This window comes from Alligator sinensis, unplaced genomic scaffold (genome assembly GCF_000455745.1).
Source record: "Alligator sinensis unplaced genomic scaffold, ASM45574v1 scaffold1542_1, whole genome shotgun sequence".
NCBI classification, from domain to species: Eukaryota; Metazoa; Chordata; order Crocodylia; family Alligatoridae; genus Alligator; species Alligator sinensis.
In genome coordinates, this window is record NW_005842452.1 from 926,889 (window position 1) to 945,609 (window position 18,721).

General features: G+C 58.6%; 2 protein-coding genes across 2 annotated transcripts in view; both read right to left on the reverse strand.

Moving 5' to 3' along the window:
* Positions 1 to 1,150, reverse strand: part of PFDN5 (prefoldin subunit 5) — a 2,439-nt gene extending 1,289 nt beyond the window's left edge. Inside the window, exons 1-2 of the mRNA XM_014523156.2 lie at positions 995 to 1,150; positions 452 to 554 (exon numbers count right to left, since the gene is read on the reverse strand). Coding sequence (XP_014378642.1) covers positions 452 to 554; positions 995 to 1,063 — 172 coding nt within the window. The 5' untranslated portion in view covers positions 1,064 to 1,150. The remainder of the gene's footprint in view (positions 1 to 451; positions 555 to 994) is intronic.
* A 3,104-nt stretch (positions 1,151 to 4,254) lies between these two features.
* Positions 4,255 to 18,721, reverse strand: part of ESPL1 (extra spindle pole bodies like 1, separase) — a 19,525-nt gene continuing 5,058 nt past the window's right edge. The window contains exons 6-30 of the mRNA XM_014523149.2: positions 18,418 to 18,611; positions 17,668 to 17,910; positions 17,068 to 17,212; positions 16,701 to 16,845; positions 16,156 to 16,295; positions 15,614 to 15,748; positions 15,087 to 15,206; positions 14,516 to 14,687; positions 14,028 to 14,156; positions 12,925 to 13,081; positions 12,186 to 12,295; positions 10,544 to 11,688; positions 9,660 to 10,050; positions 9,161 to 9,316; positions 8,528 to 8,741; positions 8,179 to 8,360; positions 7,598 to 7,725; positions 7,399 to 7,521; positions 7,162 to 7,317; positions 6,772 to 6,945; positions 6,582 to 6,686; positions 6,095 to 6,210; positions 5,880 to 5,963; positions 5,411 to 5,575; positions 4,255 to 5,065 (exon numbers count right to left, since the gene is read on the reverse strand). Of these exons, the coding sequence (XP_014378635.1) occupies positions 4,864 to 5,065; positions 5,411 to 5,575; positions 5,880 to 5,963; positions 6,095 to 6,210; positions 6,582 to 6,686; positions 6,772 to 6,945; positions 7,162 to 7,317; positions 7,399 to 7,521; positions 7,598 to 7,725; positions 8,179 to 8,360; positions 8,528 to 8,741; positions 9,161 to 9,316; positions 9,660 to 10,050; positions 10,544 to 11,688; positions 12,186 to 12,295; positions 12,925 to 13,081; positions 14,028 to 14,156; positions 14,516 to 14,687; positions 15,087 to 15,206; positions 15,614 to 15,748; positions 16,156 to 16,295; positions 16,701 to 16,845; positions 17,068 to 17,212; positions 17,668 to 17,910; positions 18,418 to 18,611 (5,031 nt within the window). The 3' untranslated portion in view covers positions 4,255 to 4,863. The remainder of the gene's footprint in view (positions 5,066 to 5,410; positions 5,576 to 5,879; positions 5,964 to 6,094; positions 6,211 to 6,581; positions 6,687 to 6,771; positions 6,946 to 7,161; positions 7,318 to 7,398; positions 7,522 to 7,597; positions 7,726 to 8,178; positions 8,361 to 8,527; positions 8,742 to 9,160; positions 9,317 to 9,659; positions 10,051 to 10,543; positions 11,689 to 12,185; positions 12,296 to 12,924; positions 13,082 to 14,027; positions 14,157 to 14,515; positions 14,688 to 15,086; positions 15,207 to 15,613; positions 15,749 to 16,155; positions 16,296 to 16,700; positions 16,846 to 17,067; positions 17,213 to 17,667; positions 17,911 to 18,417; positions 18,612 to 18,721) is intronic.

Sequence of the window (18,721 nt, forward strand, 5' to 3'; positions counted from 1 at the left end):
TTTCCCTGTGGAGGCAAAGCAAATGTCAGTGTTTTTAATTACCAACCCCCCTTGCAGCATTGGGGGGGCTGGCAACCAGCAGCAGGACACACGGGGCCCTGCGGGGCTGGGACATCTGCAGCTTTGCAGGGGAAGGACGTGGAGCAAGGTCCTGGAGCCGTGTAAGCAAAGCCCAAGGCCACGGGGAACCTGAGCAGAGACTGCCCTGCCCTGGGCTGTGAATCAGCACAGCAGCAGCAGAGGCAGGTAAAGAACCCGGGAGTCCCGGCTGACAAGCAGACGCCCTCCCCTGGGGATCTGGGTGCGAGGGGAGACGGCTCCAGGTGGCAGCAAGCCCAGGAAGGCGCGTGGGGCCAAACCGGGCGGGGCTGGGCCCAGTGCTGCTTTGCCCAGGGGCACCGGCATGACAGCGCCTCCTCCGCGGGGGCGGGGGAAGGCCGGGGGCACTCGCCTTCGTTGCTTTTGTTGAGCACGTTGAGACAGTCCTTGGCTTCCACGTACTTGTTCTGCACCACCTTGAGCTGAGCGATGGACGTGGACAGGAACTCCACCTCCTGCAGGGGCCGCACAGCCGGGAGATCAGCCCCCGGTGCACGAAAGACCCCGGGGGGGGGGGGAGGATGGGGGCAGAGGAGGGCCCAACACTGCCCATAGGGGGTTAATAGGGGGAGGTCTGCATCAGTGCAGGGGAGGATCAGACCCTGGAGGTGGGGGTAGGGACCCAGCACTGTTCACAAGGGGTTAATGGGGGGAGGGAGGTCTGCATCAGTGCAGGGGAGGATCAGACCCTGGAGGTGGGGGTAGGGACCCAGCACTGTTCACAAGGGGTTAATGGGGGGAGGGAGGTCTGCATCAGTGCAGGGGAGGATCAGACCCTGGAGGTGGGGGTAGGGCCCCAGGACTGTCCACAAGGGGTTAACGGGGGGGGCAGCAGAACGGGGTGCTGAAGGAGTTAATGCCCCCCTCCCCGGGGGCGGGGCCTGCCCGGGCCAACCTGGTCCAGCTGGCTCTTGACCACCTCGAGCTGCGGCAGCGACAGCTCCGCCATGTTCACCTGCGCCATCTTGGGGGGGGGGCACGGCGCCGCTCTAGCCCGCGGCCGCCCAGCTCGATGGTGTGCCTCGCCCCTCCCGTCGCGCTCCTCTCTATGGTTAGCCCTGGGAGGAGCGGCGGCGGCTGCCGTGTTTCCTTCCGGCCGCTATTGGTATGCGAAGGGGTGGGACCTTTTTCTCAACTTCCGCCCTCCTTTTCCTCGCTTCGCGGGGGACTTATTTTCCAACTTCCGGCCGCCATTGCTGAGGGGGGGCGGTGATGCTCCAGGCGCGGACAGGGAAGCACAAGGAAAGCCCGGGCGGGCCAGGCTTTAAGAGGAACGTTTGCATATGCAAATGATGGGGTGCACGTGGGATATATTTACTTATGCAAATCAATGGGCGCACATGGGTGTAGCTGCGTATGCAAATGAGGGGATGCAGATAAGGTATAGCTACATATCCAAATTAAGGGGCGCGCATGGGGCATAGATTTAGAGCCCATGGGGGTGGGAATGATTACTCACTTCCCTGGACCTGCTGGCAGCACTCCTACCAGTGCAGCCCAGGGTGCTGTTAGGCTTCTTGGCAACAAGGGCACACTGCTGGCTCACTTTCAGCTTCACCCCCAGCTCCTTTTCTGTAGAGCTGCTGCCCAGCCAGTCAGCCCCCCCGCCTGCACCGGTGCATGGGATTGCTCTGTCCTAAGTGCAGGACTTTGCCCTTGTCCTTGTTGACCCTCGTGAGATTGCTTTCTGCCCAATCCTCCAATTTGTCCAGGTCTCTCTGAATCCTGGCCCAACCCTCCAGTGTATTTACCACTCCCCCCAGCTTGGTGTTCCTTTGCAAACTTGCTGAGGGTGCGCTCTGTGCTATCTTCCAGACTGTTGATGAGGATATTGAACAAAACTGGCCTCAGGAGGGCAGTCCACTTGACACCGGCTAGCAGCTAGCCATTAAGCCACTGATCATTAACCTGAACCCAACAACTGGAGTACTGTGTCCAGGTCTGGGCGCCCCACTTCAAGAGGGATGTGGACAACGTTGAGAGGATCTAGAGGAGGGCCACCCACACGATCCGGGGGCAGCAAGGCAGCCCCTACAATGAGAGGTTACAGGACCTGAACCTGTTCAGCCTCCACAAGAGAAGGCTGAGGAGGGACCTGGTGCCCGTCTATAAACGCACTAGGGGGGACCAGAAGGGTTTGGGGGAGACCTTGTTTCCCCTAGCACCCCCCGGGCTAACAAGGAATAACGGCCACAAGTTGTTGGAGAGTAGGTTTAGATTAGACATCTGTAAGAACTACTTCACAGTCAGGGCGGCTAGGATCTGGAACCAACTTCCAAGGGAAGTGGTGCTGGCTCCTACCCTGGGGGTCTTTAAGAAGCGGCTCAATGCCTACCTGGCTGGGGTCATTTGAGCCGTTTTCTTCCTGCCCAGGCAGGGGGTAAGACCTGAAGATCTACAAGGTCCCTTCCAACCCTACTTCTAGGATTCCATGAACTCCAGCATTTTCTATCCCTCTTATAGTCCAATCATTCAACTCATACTTCATTAGCTTGGTAGCAAGAATGGTACGGGAAATGGCATCAAAAGCCTGCCTAAACAAACCTCAAAAGTCTTGCTAAAGGGGAAGAGTGTCCAGCTCTTCTGCTCACTAGACCCAAGACAGAGCAAACATCCATGGCCCCTGCTCCCCTCAGACCCTCCAGCCCTGGAGATTTAGTCCCAAAGTGGAGAATAGGTATATGCAAATAGAAACAGTTCAGGTTTGATAGCAGGAAGCGTTACTTTACAGTTAAGGCTACCAGGCTCTGGCATCAGGCCCCAAGGGAGGTAGTGCTCTCCCCTATGTTGGGGGTCTTCAGGAGGAGGTTGGATAGATTTCGGTCTGGGGTATTATGATCCCAGCACTCATTCCTGCCCAGGGCAGGGGGTCAGACTTGATGATGTGTTCAGGTCCCTTCCAACCCTAGAAGGTATGAAACACATGCTAATCTCACAAGGCAAAAAATTAATGCCCGAGAGCAAGGGCTGAGGTCCCTGCACAACATTTTCGCACCCCAGAGCCCTGCTGTGCTGGAAGAGGCAGAGGCATCAGCACCCTTCCTGCCAGTGCTAGGAAAGGAGAAGAGCATTTCCTTAGGTCTGTTAACAGCCAGGTGCTCTAGTGCATCATCACCATGGCAGTGGGTTGTGCAGAGCTGGGCTGACTCTTTATCAAGTTTGACATCAGGGTGGAGTCTATATCCTTTGCCTTCACTGCTGCAGCCTCCCGGCATTCAGGCTATGGTTAAGGGAATGACACACCAGGGCCCTGGCCAGGAGGAGCTATCCAAATCCCTGCACTGGTTGTAAAGAGACCTGGCATATCAACAAGCACTAGAGGGTATAAAGGGAATCAGGGAGCAATACAGCCTCAGCAGGTTGGATTTGCACGGCTCCAAAAGAAAGGACTTTGCCAGGTTTGAAGCGGGGCTGAGCTGCACCATACAGACTAGCTGCAGAAAAACTGATTCAGAGAGGCACAGTAACAGCTCACTGGCAGGTGACAAACCCCGGATCACACAAGCCCTGCTCCAACCAGTCAAGCTACGCTCGGTTATAAATAGGGTGCCCCTGGCTGCCCTCACCGATAGCGTGAGCCCAGCCCTTGTGGAAGGGTTGGGGCTGGTATAACTGTCCTGGGAACACCCCCTTAGCTGACATTACTGCTAAGCTTCGAACAGGTAGTTGAACTTAATGCAACCTCCTGAGGTCCCTCCCAACCCACATTTTCTATGATTCTAGGACACAGCCACTAGCAAAGACACTGAGGGGTGACAACTATTAGTGTTCTACCTCAGGCCTGGACCCAAATCCAGTGCAAGAGCAGCACCAGTGAACCAAGCATCCACACTTATATCCCATGAGCAGTGACTGCAGCATCCTAGAGCCATGCACTTCCCCCTCCCACCCTCCAAAGAAAGGGCAAGCACACTTTAGGTTAGCATATCTGAACTTGTGGGTCGTGACTCAAAAGTGGGTCGCAAGAATATAAGAAAGGGTCATGAATGAACTTTAAATAGATTCTCCTTTAAAAAGAAGAAAAAAAACCAAACAAACCATGGGAGACTGCAGTTTTCCCCCTGCAGGCTGGCAGAGTTCCAGCCTGCAAGGGGTTGCTGCCACCCCTTCCCCCCCACCCCACATTGGGAGGGGCTGAAGGTCAGGAGCAAGGGGCACTAAACCAATGGGTCCTGCTACGAAGGAAGTTGAGAAACACTGCTTTAGACTAATGCAGCTGCCTAGGCAGGAGGCCTGTCGACATTGGGACCCACAGCCAGGGCCCCAGCCTGCCCAGAAGAGATGGGCAGTGGCAGTGCCAAGTTCCTATTTAGATGAAATTTCAGGGCAGAGAAGCCGGGCAGTGCCAGACGAGGAATGAGCGCCAACTGCCCTTGTGAACTGAGGCCTAGGAAATCCATGCAGGCTGAGCAAGACTCTACAGCTTTATTTCAATGGTACAAAGTGCAACATACACCAGATTGTGACAGATGAAAACTGGGGTTTAATTAAAATAAGTTAAAATTTTAGGAATGCAGATTCCAGGGACAGGATCCCCACAAATCAGCCCTTGTGCAAAAGCTGCAGGGCTAAGAGTCCCCTCCCTAGGCTCCAGCTGGGACCTTCCCCTAGGGTCAGCTGAGGCCAAGATCAGCTGCAGAGTTCAAGGCACTTTAGCCACAAGGCAGGTCTGGCTTCAAGGCGGTTTTACAGTCAACTGCTTTGTGGAAGAACATGGGGCTGAGGCACTGAGCTGGGGACCCCCAGAGAGCCAATTATGGCTCCTCAGCGCAGAGACACAGGGAGGCCGTAGGCCACGGGGGCAGCACCGATGAGGTACTTGAGGCGTGGGGCTTGGCGGGCCTGGATGACGTGGTCCAGGAGGGGGGCACCTGGCCCTGCCCGCAGCCAGCTCTGGAGCAGCGCCTCTGTGTAGCGGTCAATGTCGCGGTCGGTGACGTCCCAGAGGTTGCCCAGGACCAGGGGACTGTGGGGAGGGAAGAGCCAGGGGGTGAGCTCAGGGCAGGGGATGGAGCTCTGCAACTGGCTGACAGCCACGGAGTTTGAGAGCCTCGGATTTGGGTTTGCCCTGGTGGGGGCATGCACTGGGGCAGGGCCTTTACAAGGAGGGTGCTCGGTTCAGAGCCCTGTTAGCTAAGCAAGATGCAAGCAGATCTCATACTTCAGGACCAGGCCTCTGCAGGGACCAGGAAGGAGACCCTCAGCTTCACCTGCAGCTGCCTCAGAAGGGGTTTGACCCCCACTGCAGGGTCCAGCAGCCATAGGAGCCCCGCCACCCCCATGGCCCATACAGTGCTGGGCTTGAACTCACCACCCGGCCATGATGTACTTGAGGACGATGCCAGACCCTTCGAGGCTGCCACGTACAGCCAGGGCGACACTGCTGCATCCAAAGAGCAGGGTCACGGCCGCACAGTCCAGCTTCAGGATCGAGTGGCCATCCAGGAAGCGGGCACCTGCCCCATGCCCAGCATAGCTATGGCAGAACAATGGGGGTTGGTGGGGGGGAAAGCTGATTTGTGATGGCGCACAGCTCCAGCATCCCACCCTGTACCTCAGAGCAGTTCAAGAAAGCAACAGGCCCCTGGCCTGGCTGGTAACCAGCTCTGCCACTGTAGAGGGCTCTACCAGCAGCACAGATGTCATCATGGCACAGACACAAAGGCCAGGCCAAGGGAATGTCCCACAGTATTAAGACATGTGGTCTGGGCTGCTTCCCTGCACCCTCCTTGGACTTGGGACAGGGCAGGAGTGCAGCAGCCTGGGCCTGGGGCACTTACATGTACAGATCATGCTCCATGAGCGCCGCCTGCATCTGCTCTCGGCTTGGAACAGTGCCCGTCACCCCCGACCAGCCAGCCTCACTACAAGAGATGACAGGGACTCAAAGCCAAGGTCACAGGGCACCCACCTAGTGTCCAGCTGTGCTGGCAGGGACCAGGGGAGTGTGCCACGCCCAGCTGGGTAGGTGGGTGGGCAACAGGTGTGCACCCACCTCTCAAACCATGCGCGGAAGCGCTCTTCTGTCCCAGGTAGGTTGCCATGGGGGTTGAGGACATAGAAGGCGCTGCTGCGATCCACCCCACGGGTCAGCACTGAGCCCATCTGGTCCTGATGTGGGGAAAAGATGGTCCAATTGGTTCCACCCTGGGGTGCCAAGTCCCTCAAAGCCACTGATAAGGGGTGGGAATGAGGAGGCCCTCCCCATCTAGACAGGTGCTGAGCAGGTTAGTCTCCAAAGGGAGGCCTGGGTGCTCAGCACAGCCAGCCTGGCTGGGTTCATCCCCACAGGGACCATTCCCAGCCCCCCACACCCCTTGGCCCAGCTTGATTCCCCAGCTCCGCTCAAAGGGGCTTCTGGCCTTGCATGAAGATCAGATGAGCTGTTCTTGTGCAGCAGATGGCCCAGCTAGAGCCAAGCTCAGCACCTGGGTGCCATGTCTCAGCCCCCAGCACCTCTTCCCCCCCCTCCAAAAACACACCTGGCTGCCAAGCGAGTAGCTGAGTAGGAAACGCAGGGAGGGCAAGCGGGTGACGGGCAGGGCCTGCAGGCAGGGCATGTTCTCCCAGGGCAGCTTCTGCAGATGCTGTGGGAGAGAAGAGCCATCATTAGCCTCAGAACTGGAGGCTGCAGGTGGGCAAGGCCTGAGGGCTCAGGAAGCTACCACTTACCTTATCCAGCACGAGCAGCAGGGAGCTGCCAGCTTGCTTGCCACAGGCCCCCCGCTCCTCCTCCACCGCTGCCTGTAGCAGGGCCTGGGCAGCAGCTGGCTTGGCTGGGCACAGCCCCAGTGCCAGGCGCTGCACATCAGGGGGGGCCAGGAGGTGGGCACCATTCAGTACTACCTGGGGGAAGAGAGGACGCCTGGTGAGCCAGCATCCCCTGCGCTGCAGCCAGTGGGGGGAGGTCCCCTGCCCTCCTTCTGCTCTTGGAGCCACACTCCCATGAAAGCCTGACAAGCCCCTCCCCACAACCACAGGCTCCACCCACTGCAGGGAGTCCTGCCTACTGCTCCAGCTGGGCCCAAGGCCTGGCTGTGTTGGGGGCTTCTCCAGCCTCACCTTGAGCAGAGCTGGGTCTGGGTCCTCCCAACCACACTCACGGAGGCGCTTGTGTAACTCCAATACTGCCTTGGTAGCAACTGGATCTGGGCCAGCTGGCAGCAGGGCCCCCTTCCAGCAGCCCAGCACCTGCTTCTCCAGGGTCTCTGTCAGGCTCTGAAAGAGGCAGGAAGAGGAGTGTGAGGTCACGAGCTCCAGCCCTGGATGTTGTGGGGCAGAGACCTTTGTGCCACCTACCTTCATCCTGTGGTCCAGCTCTGAGCGGCCCAGCCACCAGTCCCGCTTGTCCGTGCAGTTGTTGAATTCCTTCTGCTGGGCCTGGATAGCATCAAACTCCTCCAGCACCGAGCTCAGGGGCACCTGCAAGACAAGCCACCCGTGACCCCTGCCCTGCCTCCAGCCCACCAAGCTGCCCTGTCTGCCCCCACCCAGTCACCTTGCTGCCCGCAGTCGGTATCCGGATAGTCACAGGGGCGCCATCCCTCTCCAACCGCGTCAACAGCAGCGTGTCCCCCACGGTGCTGGGCTGGACGCTCCCCAGGGCCAGGATGCACACAGTCACACCTGGTAGACAAGGCAGAGGGGTTGCAGGTACCCAGTGAAGGGCCCCACAGCTGTCATGTAGCCCATGTGCTGCAAGAGTGGGTGTGGGAAGGGCCCTCCGTCCATTAAGCAGCAACATGTAGGCTCCCCATGCCCAGAGGACAGGGCTCAGACCCCCTGCCCAGGCTCTGATCAACCAGGGCCTCCCGCCTGGCCAGTCCCACTCAGCCCTGAGGCTGCCCACAAGTTGTTGTTACTGCGGACATCTGCAAACCCCACCACACTAGACTCTGGGAATAGCAGCCCCCCTTTCCTCCCTCATGGCCCTTTATAGTTTCATAGTTGGTAGGGTCAGAAGGGACCTGAGCAGATCATCAAGTCTGCCCCCCTGCCATGGCAGGAAAGAGTACTAGGGTCAGACGACCCCGGCAAGGTGTTCATCCAGCCTCCCCTTAAAGACCCCCAGGCCCTTACCACTAGGGATTTGCCACAGCTGCTCCCGGAAGGCCTCCATCTCCAGCTGTCCTAGCCCAGCTGAGCTGAACTGGAAGAGGTGCTGGAGCTGGGCAAGGCGCTGCATCCGGGGATCAGCAGGCACCCCATGCATACTGAGCTCCTCCAGCTGCTCTGCCACATCTCCTGACTTCTTGGCTTTGCTGCGAGGAGGGGTGACAGTGCCAGGATGTATAGCTGCATCCAGGTCCCCCAGCAGCCACTGGGATCACTAGAGGACCCAAAGGCTGCTCTGCCAGGCAGTTGGGTAGCTGGGAGGGTGGCAGGGGAATGCTGTGCCAAGGCTGGGGTTGGGTGAGAAAGATCTTACTGCATTCTCCTGTGAATACTGCTCAGCATCTGGTGGCGGGCACCGATGGCGACCGACTCCGAGACCAAGCAGGCAGTGGCAAGTGGGTCCCGGCTGCCCGTGCACAGTGCCAGGAGGCGGCAGAGCTGGCAGTACAGGGCACTTGGGGGGCAGTGGCTGATGGAAGTGAGGGCAGCCATCAGAGATTCACACACTGAGTCCAGGGAAGGAAGTCCTACAGGCAGAGGGAGAGCCCCGGGGGCCTCCTTTAGAGGGAGAGATTCGCCCAGGGCTTTGTCTGCCTGGAGACCAGAGCAGGCGGGCAAAAAGAGGTATGGGGACCAGGTGGGAGGTAGGAACACAGTTACTTGGGGGGGGGATGGGGGGTGGGGAGAAGAGAGAGAGACATGATAGGGGCATGGAAAAGCAAGGACCTGAGCAACACAAGTGTCTGATATAAGACTAGCCCTGCTACAGGGCCACACAGTAAAAAAGGGATAGACCCAGCCCAGAACCAAGCCCTATCTGAACTGGACAGGAGTCTCTAGAGCCCCAAAAAGCAAGTCTCGTGGGGGTCCCTGGGTCTGTGCCCAGGGTGGGGTTTGATGGACCTACCCAGAAGGGATGCTGGGGGGACAGGGATCCATCACTTACCTATGGCAGCTAACATGGCAGAGGGAGGTTGCAAGCTGAGGACATCCCCGCTTCCTTTCCTGCCAGCAGCTGGGAAGGACTCCCATGGGCTGGCACTGGCATCTCTCCGCAGCACCTCGCGCTCACCTGGTGCCCAAGTCACACCCTTCTTTGTGCCTGCAGAGACAGGCTGCATGTATGCATCGTGCCCCTCCCCAGGATCCCAGGCTCTGACTTGCAGCAGGGGCTGCCCAAGTCCTGAATGAGAGGGGAGTGCCTATGCCCAGCCCTGGTACTTCCTCCCTGGCCATAACTCCTCAAAGCCTCCCTGAGCTACAGCCCTAAAAGGCAACACACGCAGCTCTACAGCACAGGGTTTGGACCAACACCCCCAGAGCCCCCTTTTGGGGCTGCGCCCACAGCCTGGCTCAGTGCCCAGCTAGAGCCTTGTCCACAGCAGCACAGCCTCCACCGATGGAAGCCACCCTGTCCCCACACCCTCTGCTCTCCCTCAGCCTACCTGGAGCTGGGTCCTCTTCGTCCGAGCCCCGCAGCACCTCGAAGCTGAGCTCCAGCTCCTCTTCCAGTGTTTCCTCCTCTGTGATGGCCCTCAGGAGCTCCTTGTCTTCCTCCTGCTCCCTGCTGGGGGCTCTCAGCGCAGTTCTGCCCCTCAGAGCCTTCTTCACGCCTGCTCCGCCTCGCTGCAGTCTGGCCGTGCTTCCCTGGGAGACATTATCCAAGGAGCTGGCCTGGGATCCCTTCCTCTCTGCCGTGGCCTTCTTGCTGCTGCCAGAGGGCTGTGTCACCTTGTTGCTGGCCACTGAACGCACCCTCCTGGGTGCCGGCCCTTTGTCCTCTCGTTCCAGAGCTGCTGGAGGATCATCCAGGTCACTGTCATCACTGAAGGTTACCTGGGAAGAGGATGCAACAGCAGTCAACTGCAGGGATCTGGTTTCTTGTTTCCCCAGAGAGGGAAGAGGTGGGGACAGAGGCCATCCTAGCACCTCCAACTGGCCAGAGCTGCAATGCTGGTGGGGAGACTGACCCAGCCCTGTGTCAGCACTGCAGGGCAGGAGATGTCCCCTGTAGGCAGGCACCAGACGGCTGCATTCTTCACCCCTGACCCCTGTGCTACCATGTGTTGGCATCTGCTCATATCCAGCTCTGCCCGTGGCCAGTGCTAACACATGGTTGCAGTCCCACTTTCCCCACTGGAAGCCAGACAGCACCTGGAGCCTGGACCAGGGGAGCTTGGGGCAGGAGGAGACAAAGGGAGACAGACTGGACTGACCAACCCCTAGGTCATCTCTCCCAGGAGCAGCCCAAGAGCCAGCTGTGCTAGGCCTGGCCAGCAGGAGGTACCTTTGGTACCATCAGTAGCAAGCACAGCACCCACGCACTCACCTTCAGGCGTGACTTGACTCTCCTGGAGGCCTTAGGAGCCTTGGCCAGTTGGGCCTTGACCCCTGTGGGGGAGGCCTCATTAAACACAGCAAAAGGAGCCTGGGGTTGGGGGGCTCGCTTGGGGCCCTGTGAGCGGGCCATGGGGGGTGGGCAGGACTTCTGGATTGGGGTGGCTGGCTCCAGCACAGGTTTGAGCACGATGCGAGGTACATCAGTGTCCGAGTCCCCCAGGGTGAAGACATCCAAGTCTATCGGGGGCAGGGCCTTGGCTCCAAGGCCCCGCTTTGCTCTAGGTTTCATGCCAGTAATAGCCACTGGCTGCTTCTTACTCCTGCTCTTGGGGGGCTGGGGCTCCTTGGCCTTGGGGGCTTTGGCTGCTGCAGTTCCCTTGGTCCCAGCAGGTGGTGCCGAGGGCTTCCAGGCCCAGGTGCTGGAGAAGACGTTGGCTGTGCAGCCATCATGTGCAGAGGCCAGGGTGTAGATGGTGGCCACAGCTTTTGTGAGCAGCAGGCTCGCAGCATGGCACTCAAGGCCAGGTAGGTGTGGCGGCCGGGAGGACAGGAAAGCCAAGCCAGCCTCCACCAGCTCCCACAGCTGCTTCTGCGGCTGGGGGCCCCTCAGGTTGTGAGCAGCCAAAGCAGCATAGATACGGCCCATCACGTCATCCAGGAGCCCCGAGGTGGGCTGGGCCCCCAGCACAGCTTTTTTGCCCCAGGACACAGCCCGTACGACACCAGAGAAGCGCGTGGTCGCTGGGGCGCAGCGCTCTAGTGCAGTCTGCAGCAGGCCAAGGCCTTCTGCCGCGTTCCCCAGTGCCAGCTCGCCGTGGGCGAAGGCGACAAGCCAGCGGAGGCCAACAACCACGAGGGCCACATCAGAACAGAGGGGGCAGGCGCAGGCAGGTGAATGGGTCAGGAAGCGCGGGCGCTGTTTCTGCTTGGGCTTCAGTTCTGGGGACGTGGTGAGGGTAGCTTGCTTCTCCTCTGCTCCCACCGTGGCCACAAACTCCAAGTCGGGCCCCTTCAGGAAGGCTTCATCCTCTGCTGCAGACTCTGTGCTAGGGCTGCGGTGCTGCCTGCTCCGGCATCTCCCTTTTGTCAGCTGGATCTTAACCTTGTCTTTGTGCTTCTCCTCCGTCTCAAAGGCTGGAGGGAGGGGGAGAAGAGGATAGAGGCAGGTTAGTCCAGGGCCTCCTGCCTGCCACAAAAAAGCACCTCAGGCCAGGCCCTGCTTCGTGGCTGTGCTGGAGATTAGGCTGGCTGTCCTGGGGCACATGTTCATGGGAGGGGTGCACACCTGGGGAGGACTTAGACCCCTGACCCTGAAGCAGGATGGCAAGGGCCCCCCCACCTAGTTTAACCCTGCCTGCTAAGGGGCAGCTAGTGATTCCAGGAGGAAATCACTCAGTGATGGCAAGTTATGCCTTCCTCTTAGATGCACTTCCCAGCCCCATGGCCCTGGGACACTGGGAAACTCACAATGATTTACTCAGCAGAGCTCTAGTAAAAAGGAGCCCCAACAGCAGCAGAAGCAAGACAAGAGCCCTGAGACAGGAGGGCCAAGAGACGGGGCTGGTCGTTCTTGGTGCAATGAAGCCTCTGCTCAAAGGGCAGGAGAAGGGAGACATGCAGTGGGGGCTCACCTGTGCCGGATTCTAGCAGGAACAGGGCCTGTTGCAGGTCCGACTGGCAGAGCTCCACATCGCTGCGCTGCAGCTCCAGTTCGCTCTTCTGGACCAGGAAGCCAGCGCACCTAGGAACGCACATGGACGTCTTGGGATCCAGGCAGCAAGACAGCAGCTGGTATAGAGCTGCAAAGCCCCAGCCTCCTCCCCGAGAAGCACGAGATGCAGACAGCGAAGAAGTCTGGGCAGCCAGCACCAGCTCTACTCTCCTCCCTCCCAGGCCAGCTAGAAAAGGACCAAGGTCTGGCCAACATGCCTGGAGGCCTCCTCTGCCAGTAGCTGCTTGCTTGAGCCTCCCCTCCCACCGGTGTTGCATCCAACCCAGCCAAGACCCAGCGTGCGAGCTTCCCCCCAGGGAGGTGGCTGTAGGGAAGGCCTGGAAGGCAAGTTGAACCCTCCCAGAGCCAGGAGGTGCCCAGGCAGTAGCAAGCTATGCCAAGTGCACAGCAGCATGGGCAGGAGCCCCTGGACAGAGGACACCCAGCGTTGGCAGAAGGGGGAAGACGCCAAGGGACCCAAGGGTGCTATGCATGCAGGGCCAGCTTCCAAACACCTGGGTTGCCTTGAACACAAGGCCACGGCTGAGCTGCCAGTCATGCATACACAAAGCATGAGGTGGCTGGGCATTCTCCCAACTTGGGAGACAAACTAGCTGCCTCTCCCCCCCACACCCAACCCCCCACAGCAGGATCCTCACCACCGGAGAGCCTGGAGTTTCATGGAGAGCTTGAGAGCTTCCACACAGAAGGCCTTGGCCTCGCACACCATCTCCACCGTGCCCAGAAGGGCGATCAGCTTCTCTGAGCAGGCCAGCATGTCTGCCAGCACCTGCCACTTCTGCAGCAGGTTCTCCCCTGTGAGGGAGGGAGAAGCAGGTGAATGTCACCCCACGACAAGCCAAGGAGCCTGCAGGGGTGACCCCAGGAGTGGATCCTTGCACTGCCCCAGGCATCAATGCCTGCTCCCTAGAGCTCCTGGCTCAGTAGAGGGGACTGCAGTTAGACTGCAGCCCCACGGGGCAGCTGTTTTTGTCATCTGTTGTCACTCCTGGTCACCAGCAAGCAGATCCTCCAGGGCTGGAGTGGCCTGCTCCAATCCCTCACCTCAGCCTTTGACTTCAGCTCCCCGTAGAACAGTCCTGTTCCTGTGATCAAGAGTCTACAGAGCACTGAAGGACCTGAACCTGTTCAGCCTCAGCAAGAGGAGGCTGAGGGGGGACCTGGTGGATGCCTACAAGCTCATCAGGGGAGATCAACAGCAAATAGGCAGAGCCCTTTTCTCCCCAGCACCACCTGGGGTGACAAGGAACAATGGTAACAAGTTGATGGGAGAATAGGTTTAGGTTGGAGATCAGAAGGCAATATTTTAAAGTCAGGGTGGCCAAAATCTGGAACCAACTTCGCAGGGAAGTGGTCCTCGCCTCTATCTTGGGCAAATTCAAGAGGAGGTTGGATGATCACCTGTCTGGGGTCTTGTGAACCCAGCATTCATTCCTGCCTGTGGCAGGAGGTCAGGCTAGATGATCTGTTCAGGTCCCTCCTGACCTTAGCTACTATGAAACTATGAGCTGGGAGACCTTCTTCATTGCATGGAGAATACCAGCCCTCTTGGGCTCCAAGGCCCACCCAGAGTTATTAGATGCCATTACCACACTCCAGACCTGAAGCCAGACCCACCCTCCCCCCACACCATGCTCTCTGCCCATGGAGTCTGACCCTAGGATGCACCAGGATGACCAGAGACCTGATGAGGAAGGCACAGGGCACTAAAGGGCCGTGAAGCACCGTACGCCTGGCTCACCATAATCCACAAATGAGGCATCTGCACCCGCCTTGGGGGAGGACAGCACATCACTGCCCAGCAGAAGGAGAATGATGCTCCGTAAGAGCTTATGGGCATCAGCAAGAGCCGTCTCGGGGGTCTTCCACCCTGAGGGGGGAAATGAGTATCAGACAGCAGCAAGCACCTGTGGATCTCATCACATGGGCAGGACACCCAATGAGAGAGATGCCCTGTAGAACAGCCCCAGGACCCAGACGACAGCCCAGCAGCGTAGTTATGGAGGCCAACACAGACCTCATCTGCAAATCACCAGTCCTTTAGGGTCTATGTTCTCCAAGCCTTGGGGAACACCCCAAGGCACTGCCACAAGTCCAACCCATTGTGGGCAGCTGGTTGTAGCTGCCAGGCTGGGATAAAGCTGGAGAGAGGTGGCTGCAACTGCCCCGGCCCAAGTCACAGAACACCTGCTGACGCAGTCCATGCCTACAGCCCTTCCCTGCACTTGCCTTCAGCCCAGATCTGTTGTCGGAGCTCTGCCGAGAGGCTGGTGGAAGGGAGGCCCAGGTAGACTGCCACCAGCTGGAGGATGTGGGCTCGGAGCAGGTACCAGACCTTGGCAATCCTCTGCAGGGTGGGGCTCTGGAGCACCTTGAGCAACAGAGCAAGGCCCTCTTCGATCTGGAGAACAAGGAGAGAAGGACTGAGGCTTGCTGTGGGGGGCAGAGGGTAAGTAAAGCACCTCCCAGGGCAGGTGAAAAAGGTCAAGAGTGAGGTTAGGGAAGAGGCTGTCTTTTGCCTGGTCTCATAGGAGGGAGAAGACTTCTTTTACAGAAGGAGTTTGCTGCTCCAGGCAAGACCTGGTGACCAGGCTGCAGAGTTTGAGAGTTGGGGACACCATGGTAATATCTGGAGTCCACACCAGTGCTTCTGCATTCCCCTCCCAGGAACCCCGTTTCCCCCAGCAGGAAGCATCATGGCCAACAGAGAGCACAAGCCATCACACAAGGGTTCCAGCTAAAACACAGATCGAGTGCTTTCATGCCAGCCCCTGGCTGGCCCCTCGCTCTGCAGAGTTACCTTGTGCTCCATGCAGCAGAGCTGGCTGCGCAGCACGGCACATGTCTGCATCAGCAACAGGCTGGACTCGCTGCTGCTGTCGGCGTTTTCCAAGCAGGACTCCGCTTCTTCCAGGAAGAGCTGGAAAAGCCAAAAATTTGGAGCATCACACATATGCGCACACCTCCTTCCAGAGGCTGCCATAGGGCAGTGATCAATGTAGCTTGGCCTGGTTGTACTAGAACCTCAGGGCCCTGTCCCTATTCTTTCAAGTAGGATTGACATGATGGTCCAGGAGATGAGGTCCACTGCATGTATGGTAACAACCCTACTTAACAAGCTTTTTTCCATCTTCCCTTTAGCTTAGTTGTGTCTGCTTCCCTCAGAAGCCTGAGGAACGATACTGTGACACCTAGAAGTCTGCCGACATCTGGATCAACTGTACAGTTGGGTGCAATAAAAAGCCATCACCCACAAGACTTCTTGCCTCCCCTTTAGGGAATGCTGCTCTTGTCCTATAGCCACGCCATTGCCAGCCTAGTTCTTGCCTTGGCATCACTGGGACACTCGAGGTGGAAGAGGAGCTTGGTCACTTGGCATAAAGCACTGGCGGTCCCCAGCTGGTCCCCGAGGGCTCTGCAGAGGGTCCAGAGCAGCAGATAACACTCCATGGCTTGCAGGGGCTGAGAGACATCAGGGAGCACACACATTATCAAGGCCCATCCCCCCACTTCAGAGGCAGCACACCCCAATCCCTGCCCCCACCCTTAAATACCAGCCAACTGGTCTGTGGGAATGCAGTTTTTCCAGGCCCCAGTCTATAGAGGGAAGGGACACAGCAGTCAGGATCTATTCACAGCTCAGGACCTGGGGGCTGCGACCTGTCCTGCCTTGGCTAGAGCAGTGCACAAGTGAGACAGGCTGGTCTGGGTCTTTTGAGAGACAGCCCAGAGGCAAAGAGCTGGTTGTTTTGAAAAAACATCTGAGAGCCAGGGCTGGTGAGAAGCCCTGGTGCACACGGACCCAGTTTGCAGGCATATCTGACATGCTCATAGCCCCCTCTAGGCCAACCCACCCCCACACCCCGTACCTTAGCCATCATCCTGTAGAGAGCAGCTGCAAGGTGCAGGGAGGCTGTGGTTTGCTCCACGCTGCGCACTTGAGGGATGCCCTTCTTGGCTAGGAGCTTCTTCCAGAGGGCAAGGGCATCATCCAGGCTCTTTGACTGGGCTAGAGATAGCAAGCAGCAGTCACTCAGCAGCTACTGCCTAATGCCTCTGCCAGGGAGGGAGCAGATGGCAGCTAAACCCAGCCCAGGGGACTCTTCGGGGCAGGCAGAGGGAGCAGTTCATCGACCCCCTGAAGCCATAAACAGGTGGGTATGCGGAGGGGTGGGTCCAGGCAAAGCCTAGTGAGTCGAGTGAGGCCAGGCTGAGGTCCCCCAGCCACTCATGACCCTCAGATCCTCCTCACTGGGGAGGGCAGAATGGACAGCCCTGCCCCATGGGGTGGTGGTAGAGCAGCACATGCCCCCAGTGACCCAGTCAAGGACATCCCTTCCTGGCCACAAAGCCAGCAACTCTGCCCATGCAGAGTTCCTGCAGTGGCCCAACATCCCTTCCCTGAGGGGCCCACCAGCCTCGGCCGCCAGGTTGAAGGTGATGCTGTTATACAGGAACTTGTCGTCCTGGAGCTTGTCTTCATAGTTGAGGTCATTGGGTTCAAAGTCCTCCAGGTTCTTTTGGCCCTGGGTCCAGGCTCTCTGCTCCTTCTCAATGCTCTGCAGGCATGTGGAGAAGCCACAGTTGTTACAGCATGTTGATGGAGCAGAGCCAAGACAGACTCCTGCCAACAGCTGTCTGCTCCTTGAGCCAAGGGGCTGAAATGAGCCCCCGAGAAGGGCACCCCAAGACACTGCAAAGACAGGGCAGACCCACACATCCTGGGCACATCCCCTGGTGTGCAAAGGGGAGCAGCCACCACAGCACCACCTGTCCCCTACCTGCTGCATCTTGGACTCCAGGCTGCAGATGTACAGCCAGAGCAAGGCTTGGGCTCGGTCATCCAGCAGCTGGTCCTGGCTCTCTGGGCTCTCAGGCACGGAGTCTAGCAGATGCAGGGCCTCTTGAATGGCATCCAGGGCAGAGCTAGGGGAGAGGGACCGGCTGCCATGATGCACCCTGGGATCTCAGACCACTCCGCATGAGGTGGTGGAAGAACTGACTTGCTTAACCCTTCCCAGCCACAGGGCAGCAAGGAGAGGCATATGCAGGAACGCATCTCCCATACTCCAACCCCTTCTGGCTACCAACATTGCCCACGCTGAGCCCAGAGGGGCTGTTCAGGCCCCGTGGCAATGGTGTAGTCCTGCAAAATTCACATGAGAGGATGAACATTTGCAAGGCTGAAACTAGAGACCAAACTGGAGCCCAAGGCACAGCTCGTCCTGGGGCAGCTCTCCCAGTGGAGGAAGCCAGTGAGATGGTTTCACCTGCCCTGCAGAACCCCCTGGGTGCTCTGGTTGGCATGACATGACCTGGCTGGTTACACAGCAGAGGCTGCAGTATCCCATCTTTCTCCCCTAGTGCCCAGCAGCACTCACCACTCAGTCTTCTCCGTGTAGTCGTGGTAGCACAGCACCTGGGCCAGCTCTAGCAGGACCCCCGCACGCTCCTGCACCTGCCCACTCTCCTCTGGGTATAGCTCCAGCAGGTCACAGATGACATTGAAACGCTCATGCCCCGTGTCGGCCCGCACCATCTTGTAGGCCCGCAGCTCCTCGGAGAGCAGGGCCACCAGAGACTCCGGGGCCAAGCTGTGCCCCTCCAAGGCATCCTTCAGAGTCCTGTGACGAGGCAGATGTGGCAGTGGGACAGGGGCTATGGCCCACGTGCCACATTGTACCCAGCAGCTCTTGCAGCAAGTTACCCCCACCCCCCCAGGCATTTCCAGTGCTGAACCTCGGGCAAACAGCCGGGTCCATGCTGTGTGCAAGGGCAGGCAAGTTGAAAGGTGCTGGAAGAAGCATCCCCGTTTCACAGACAGATAGGGAGACAGACACAAAGGACACTGGCCACACAACAAGAAGTCACGTGGCAGAACCAGAGAGAACCCAGGAAGCCCAAGCCCATAGCAGAGCTCTCCATGGAATTAGGTCCTTCAGTCCAACTTGCATCACAACCCCAGACACCCTCCCTGCTCCATTTTCTCCTGCAGCAGCTTCCCACCATGGACTCCGATGTTTTAAATAGGCCAAAGCTGATTCCCCGAGCATTCCCACAAGCCAGGTTTTGTCCTGCCTACCCCCCAGCAAGCAGCATCATCTCCACCTTGCTCGCACCCGCCCCCTTACTTCAGTCTCAGGTCTTCGTCCCCCTTCTTGCTTGCATCCATCTTGACTCGGACCCAGAGAGACACTGGCTCTACCATTTGCTCTGTGACCCGGCCACGCAGTGCCCCCAGCCACAGTGCCACCACCTCAAGGCCCTTCTCGAACTGGCCCAGCTTCCGGTAGCTCTCCACCTGCAGCTTGAAGCACTTATCAGACTGTGGAGAAGGGGAGAAAACACAGGAGCTGGCACCAAGGAGAATCACTTTGGCTCAGTGCCTGTAGAAGGAACTGGCCTGTGTCTGGAGTTTCCCCCCCCCCCCCCGAG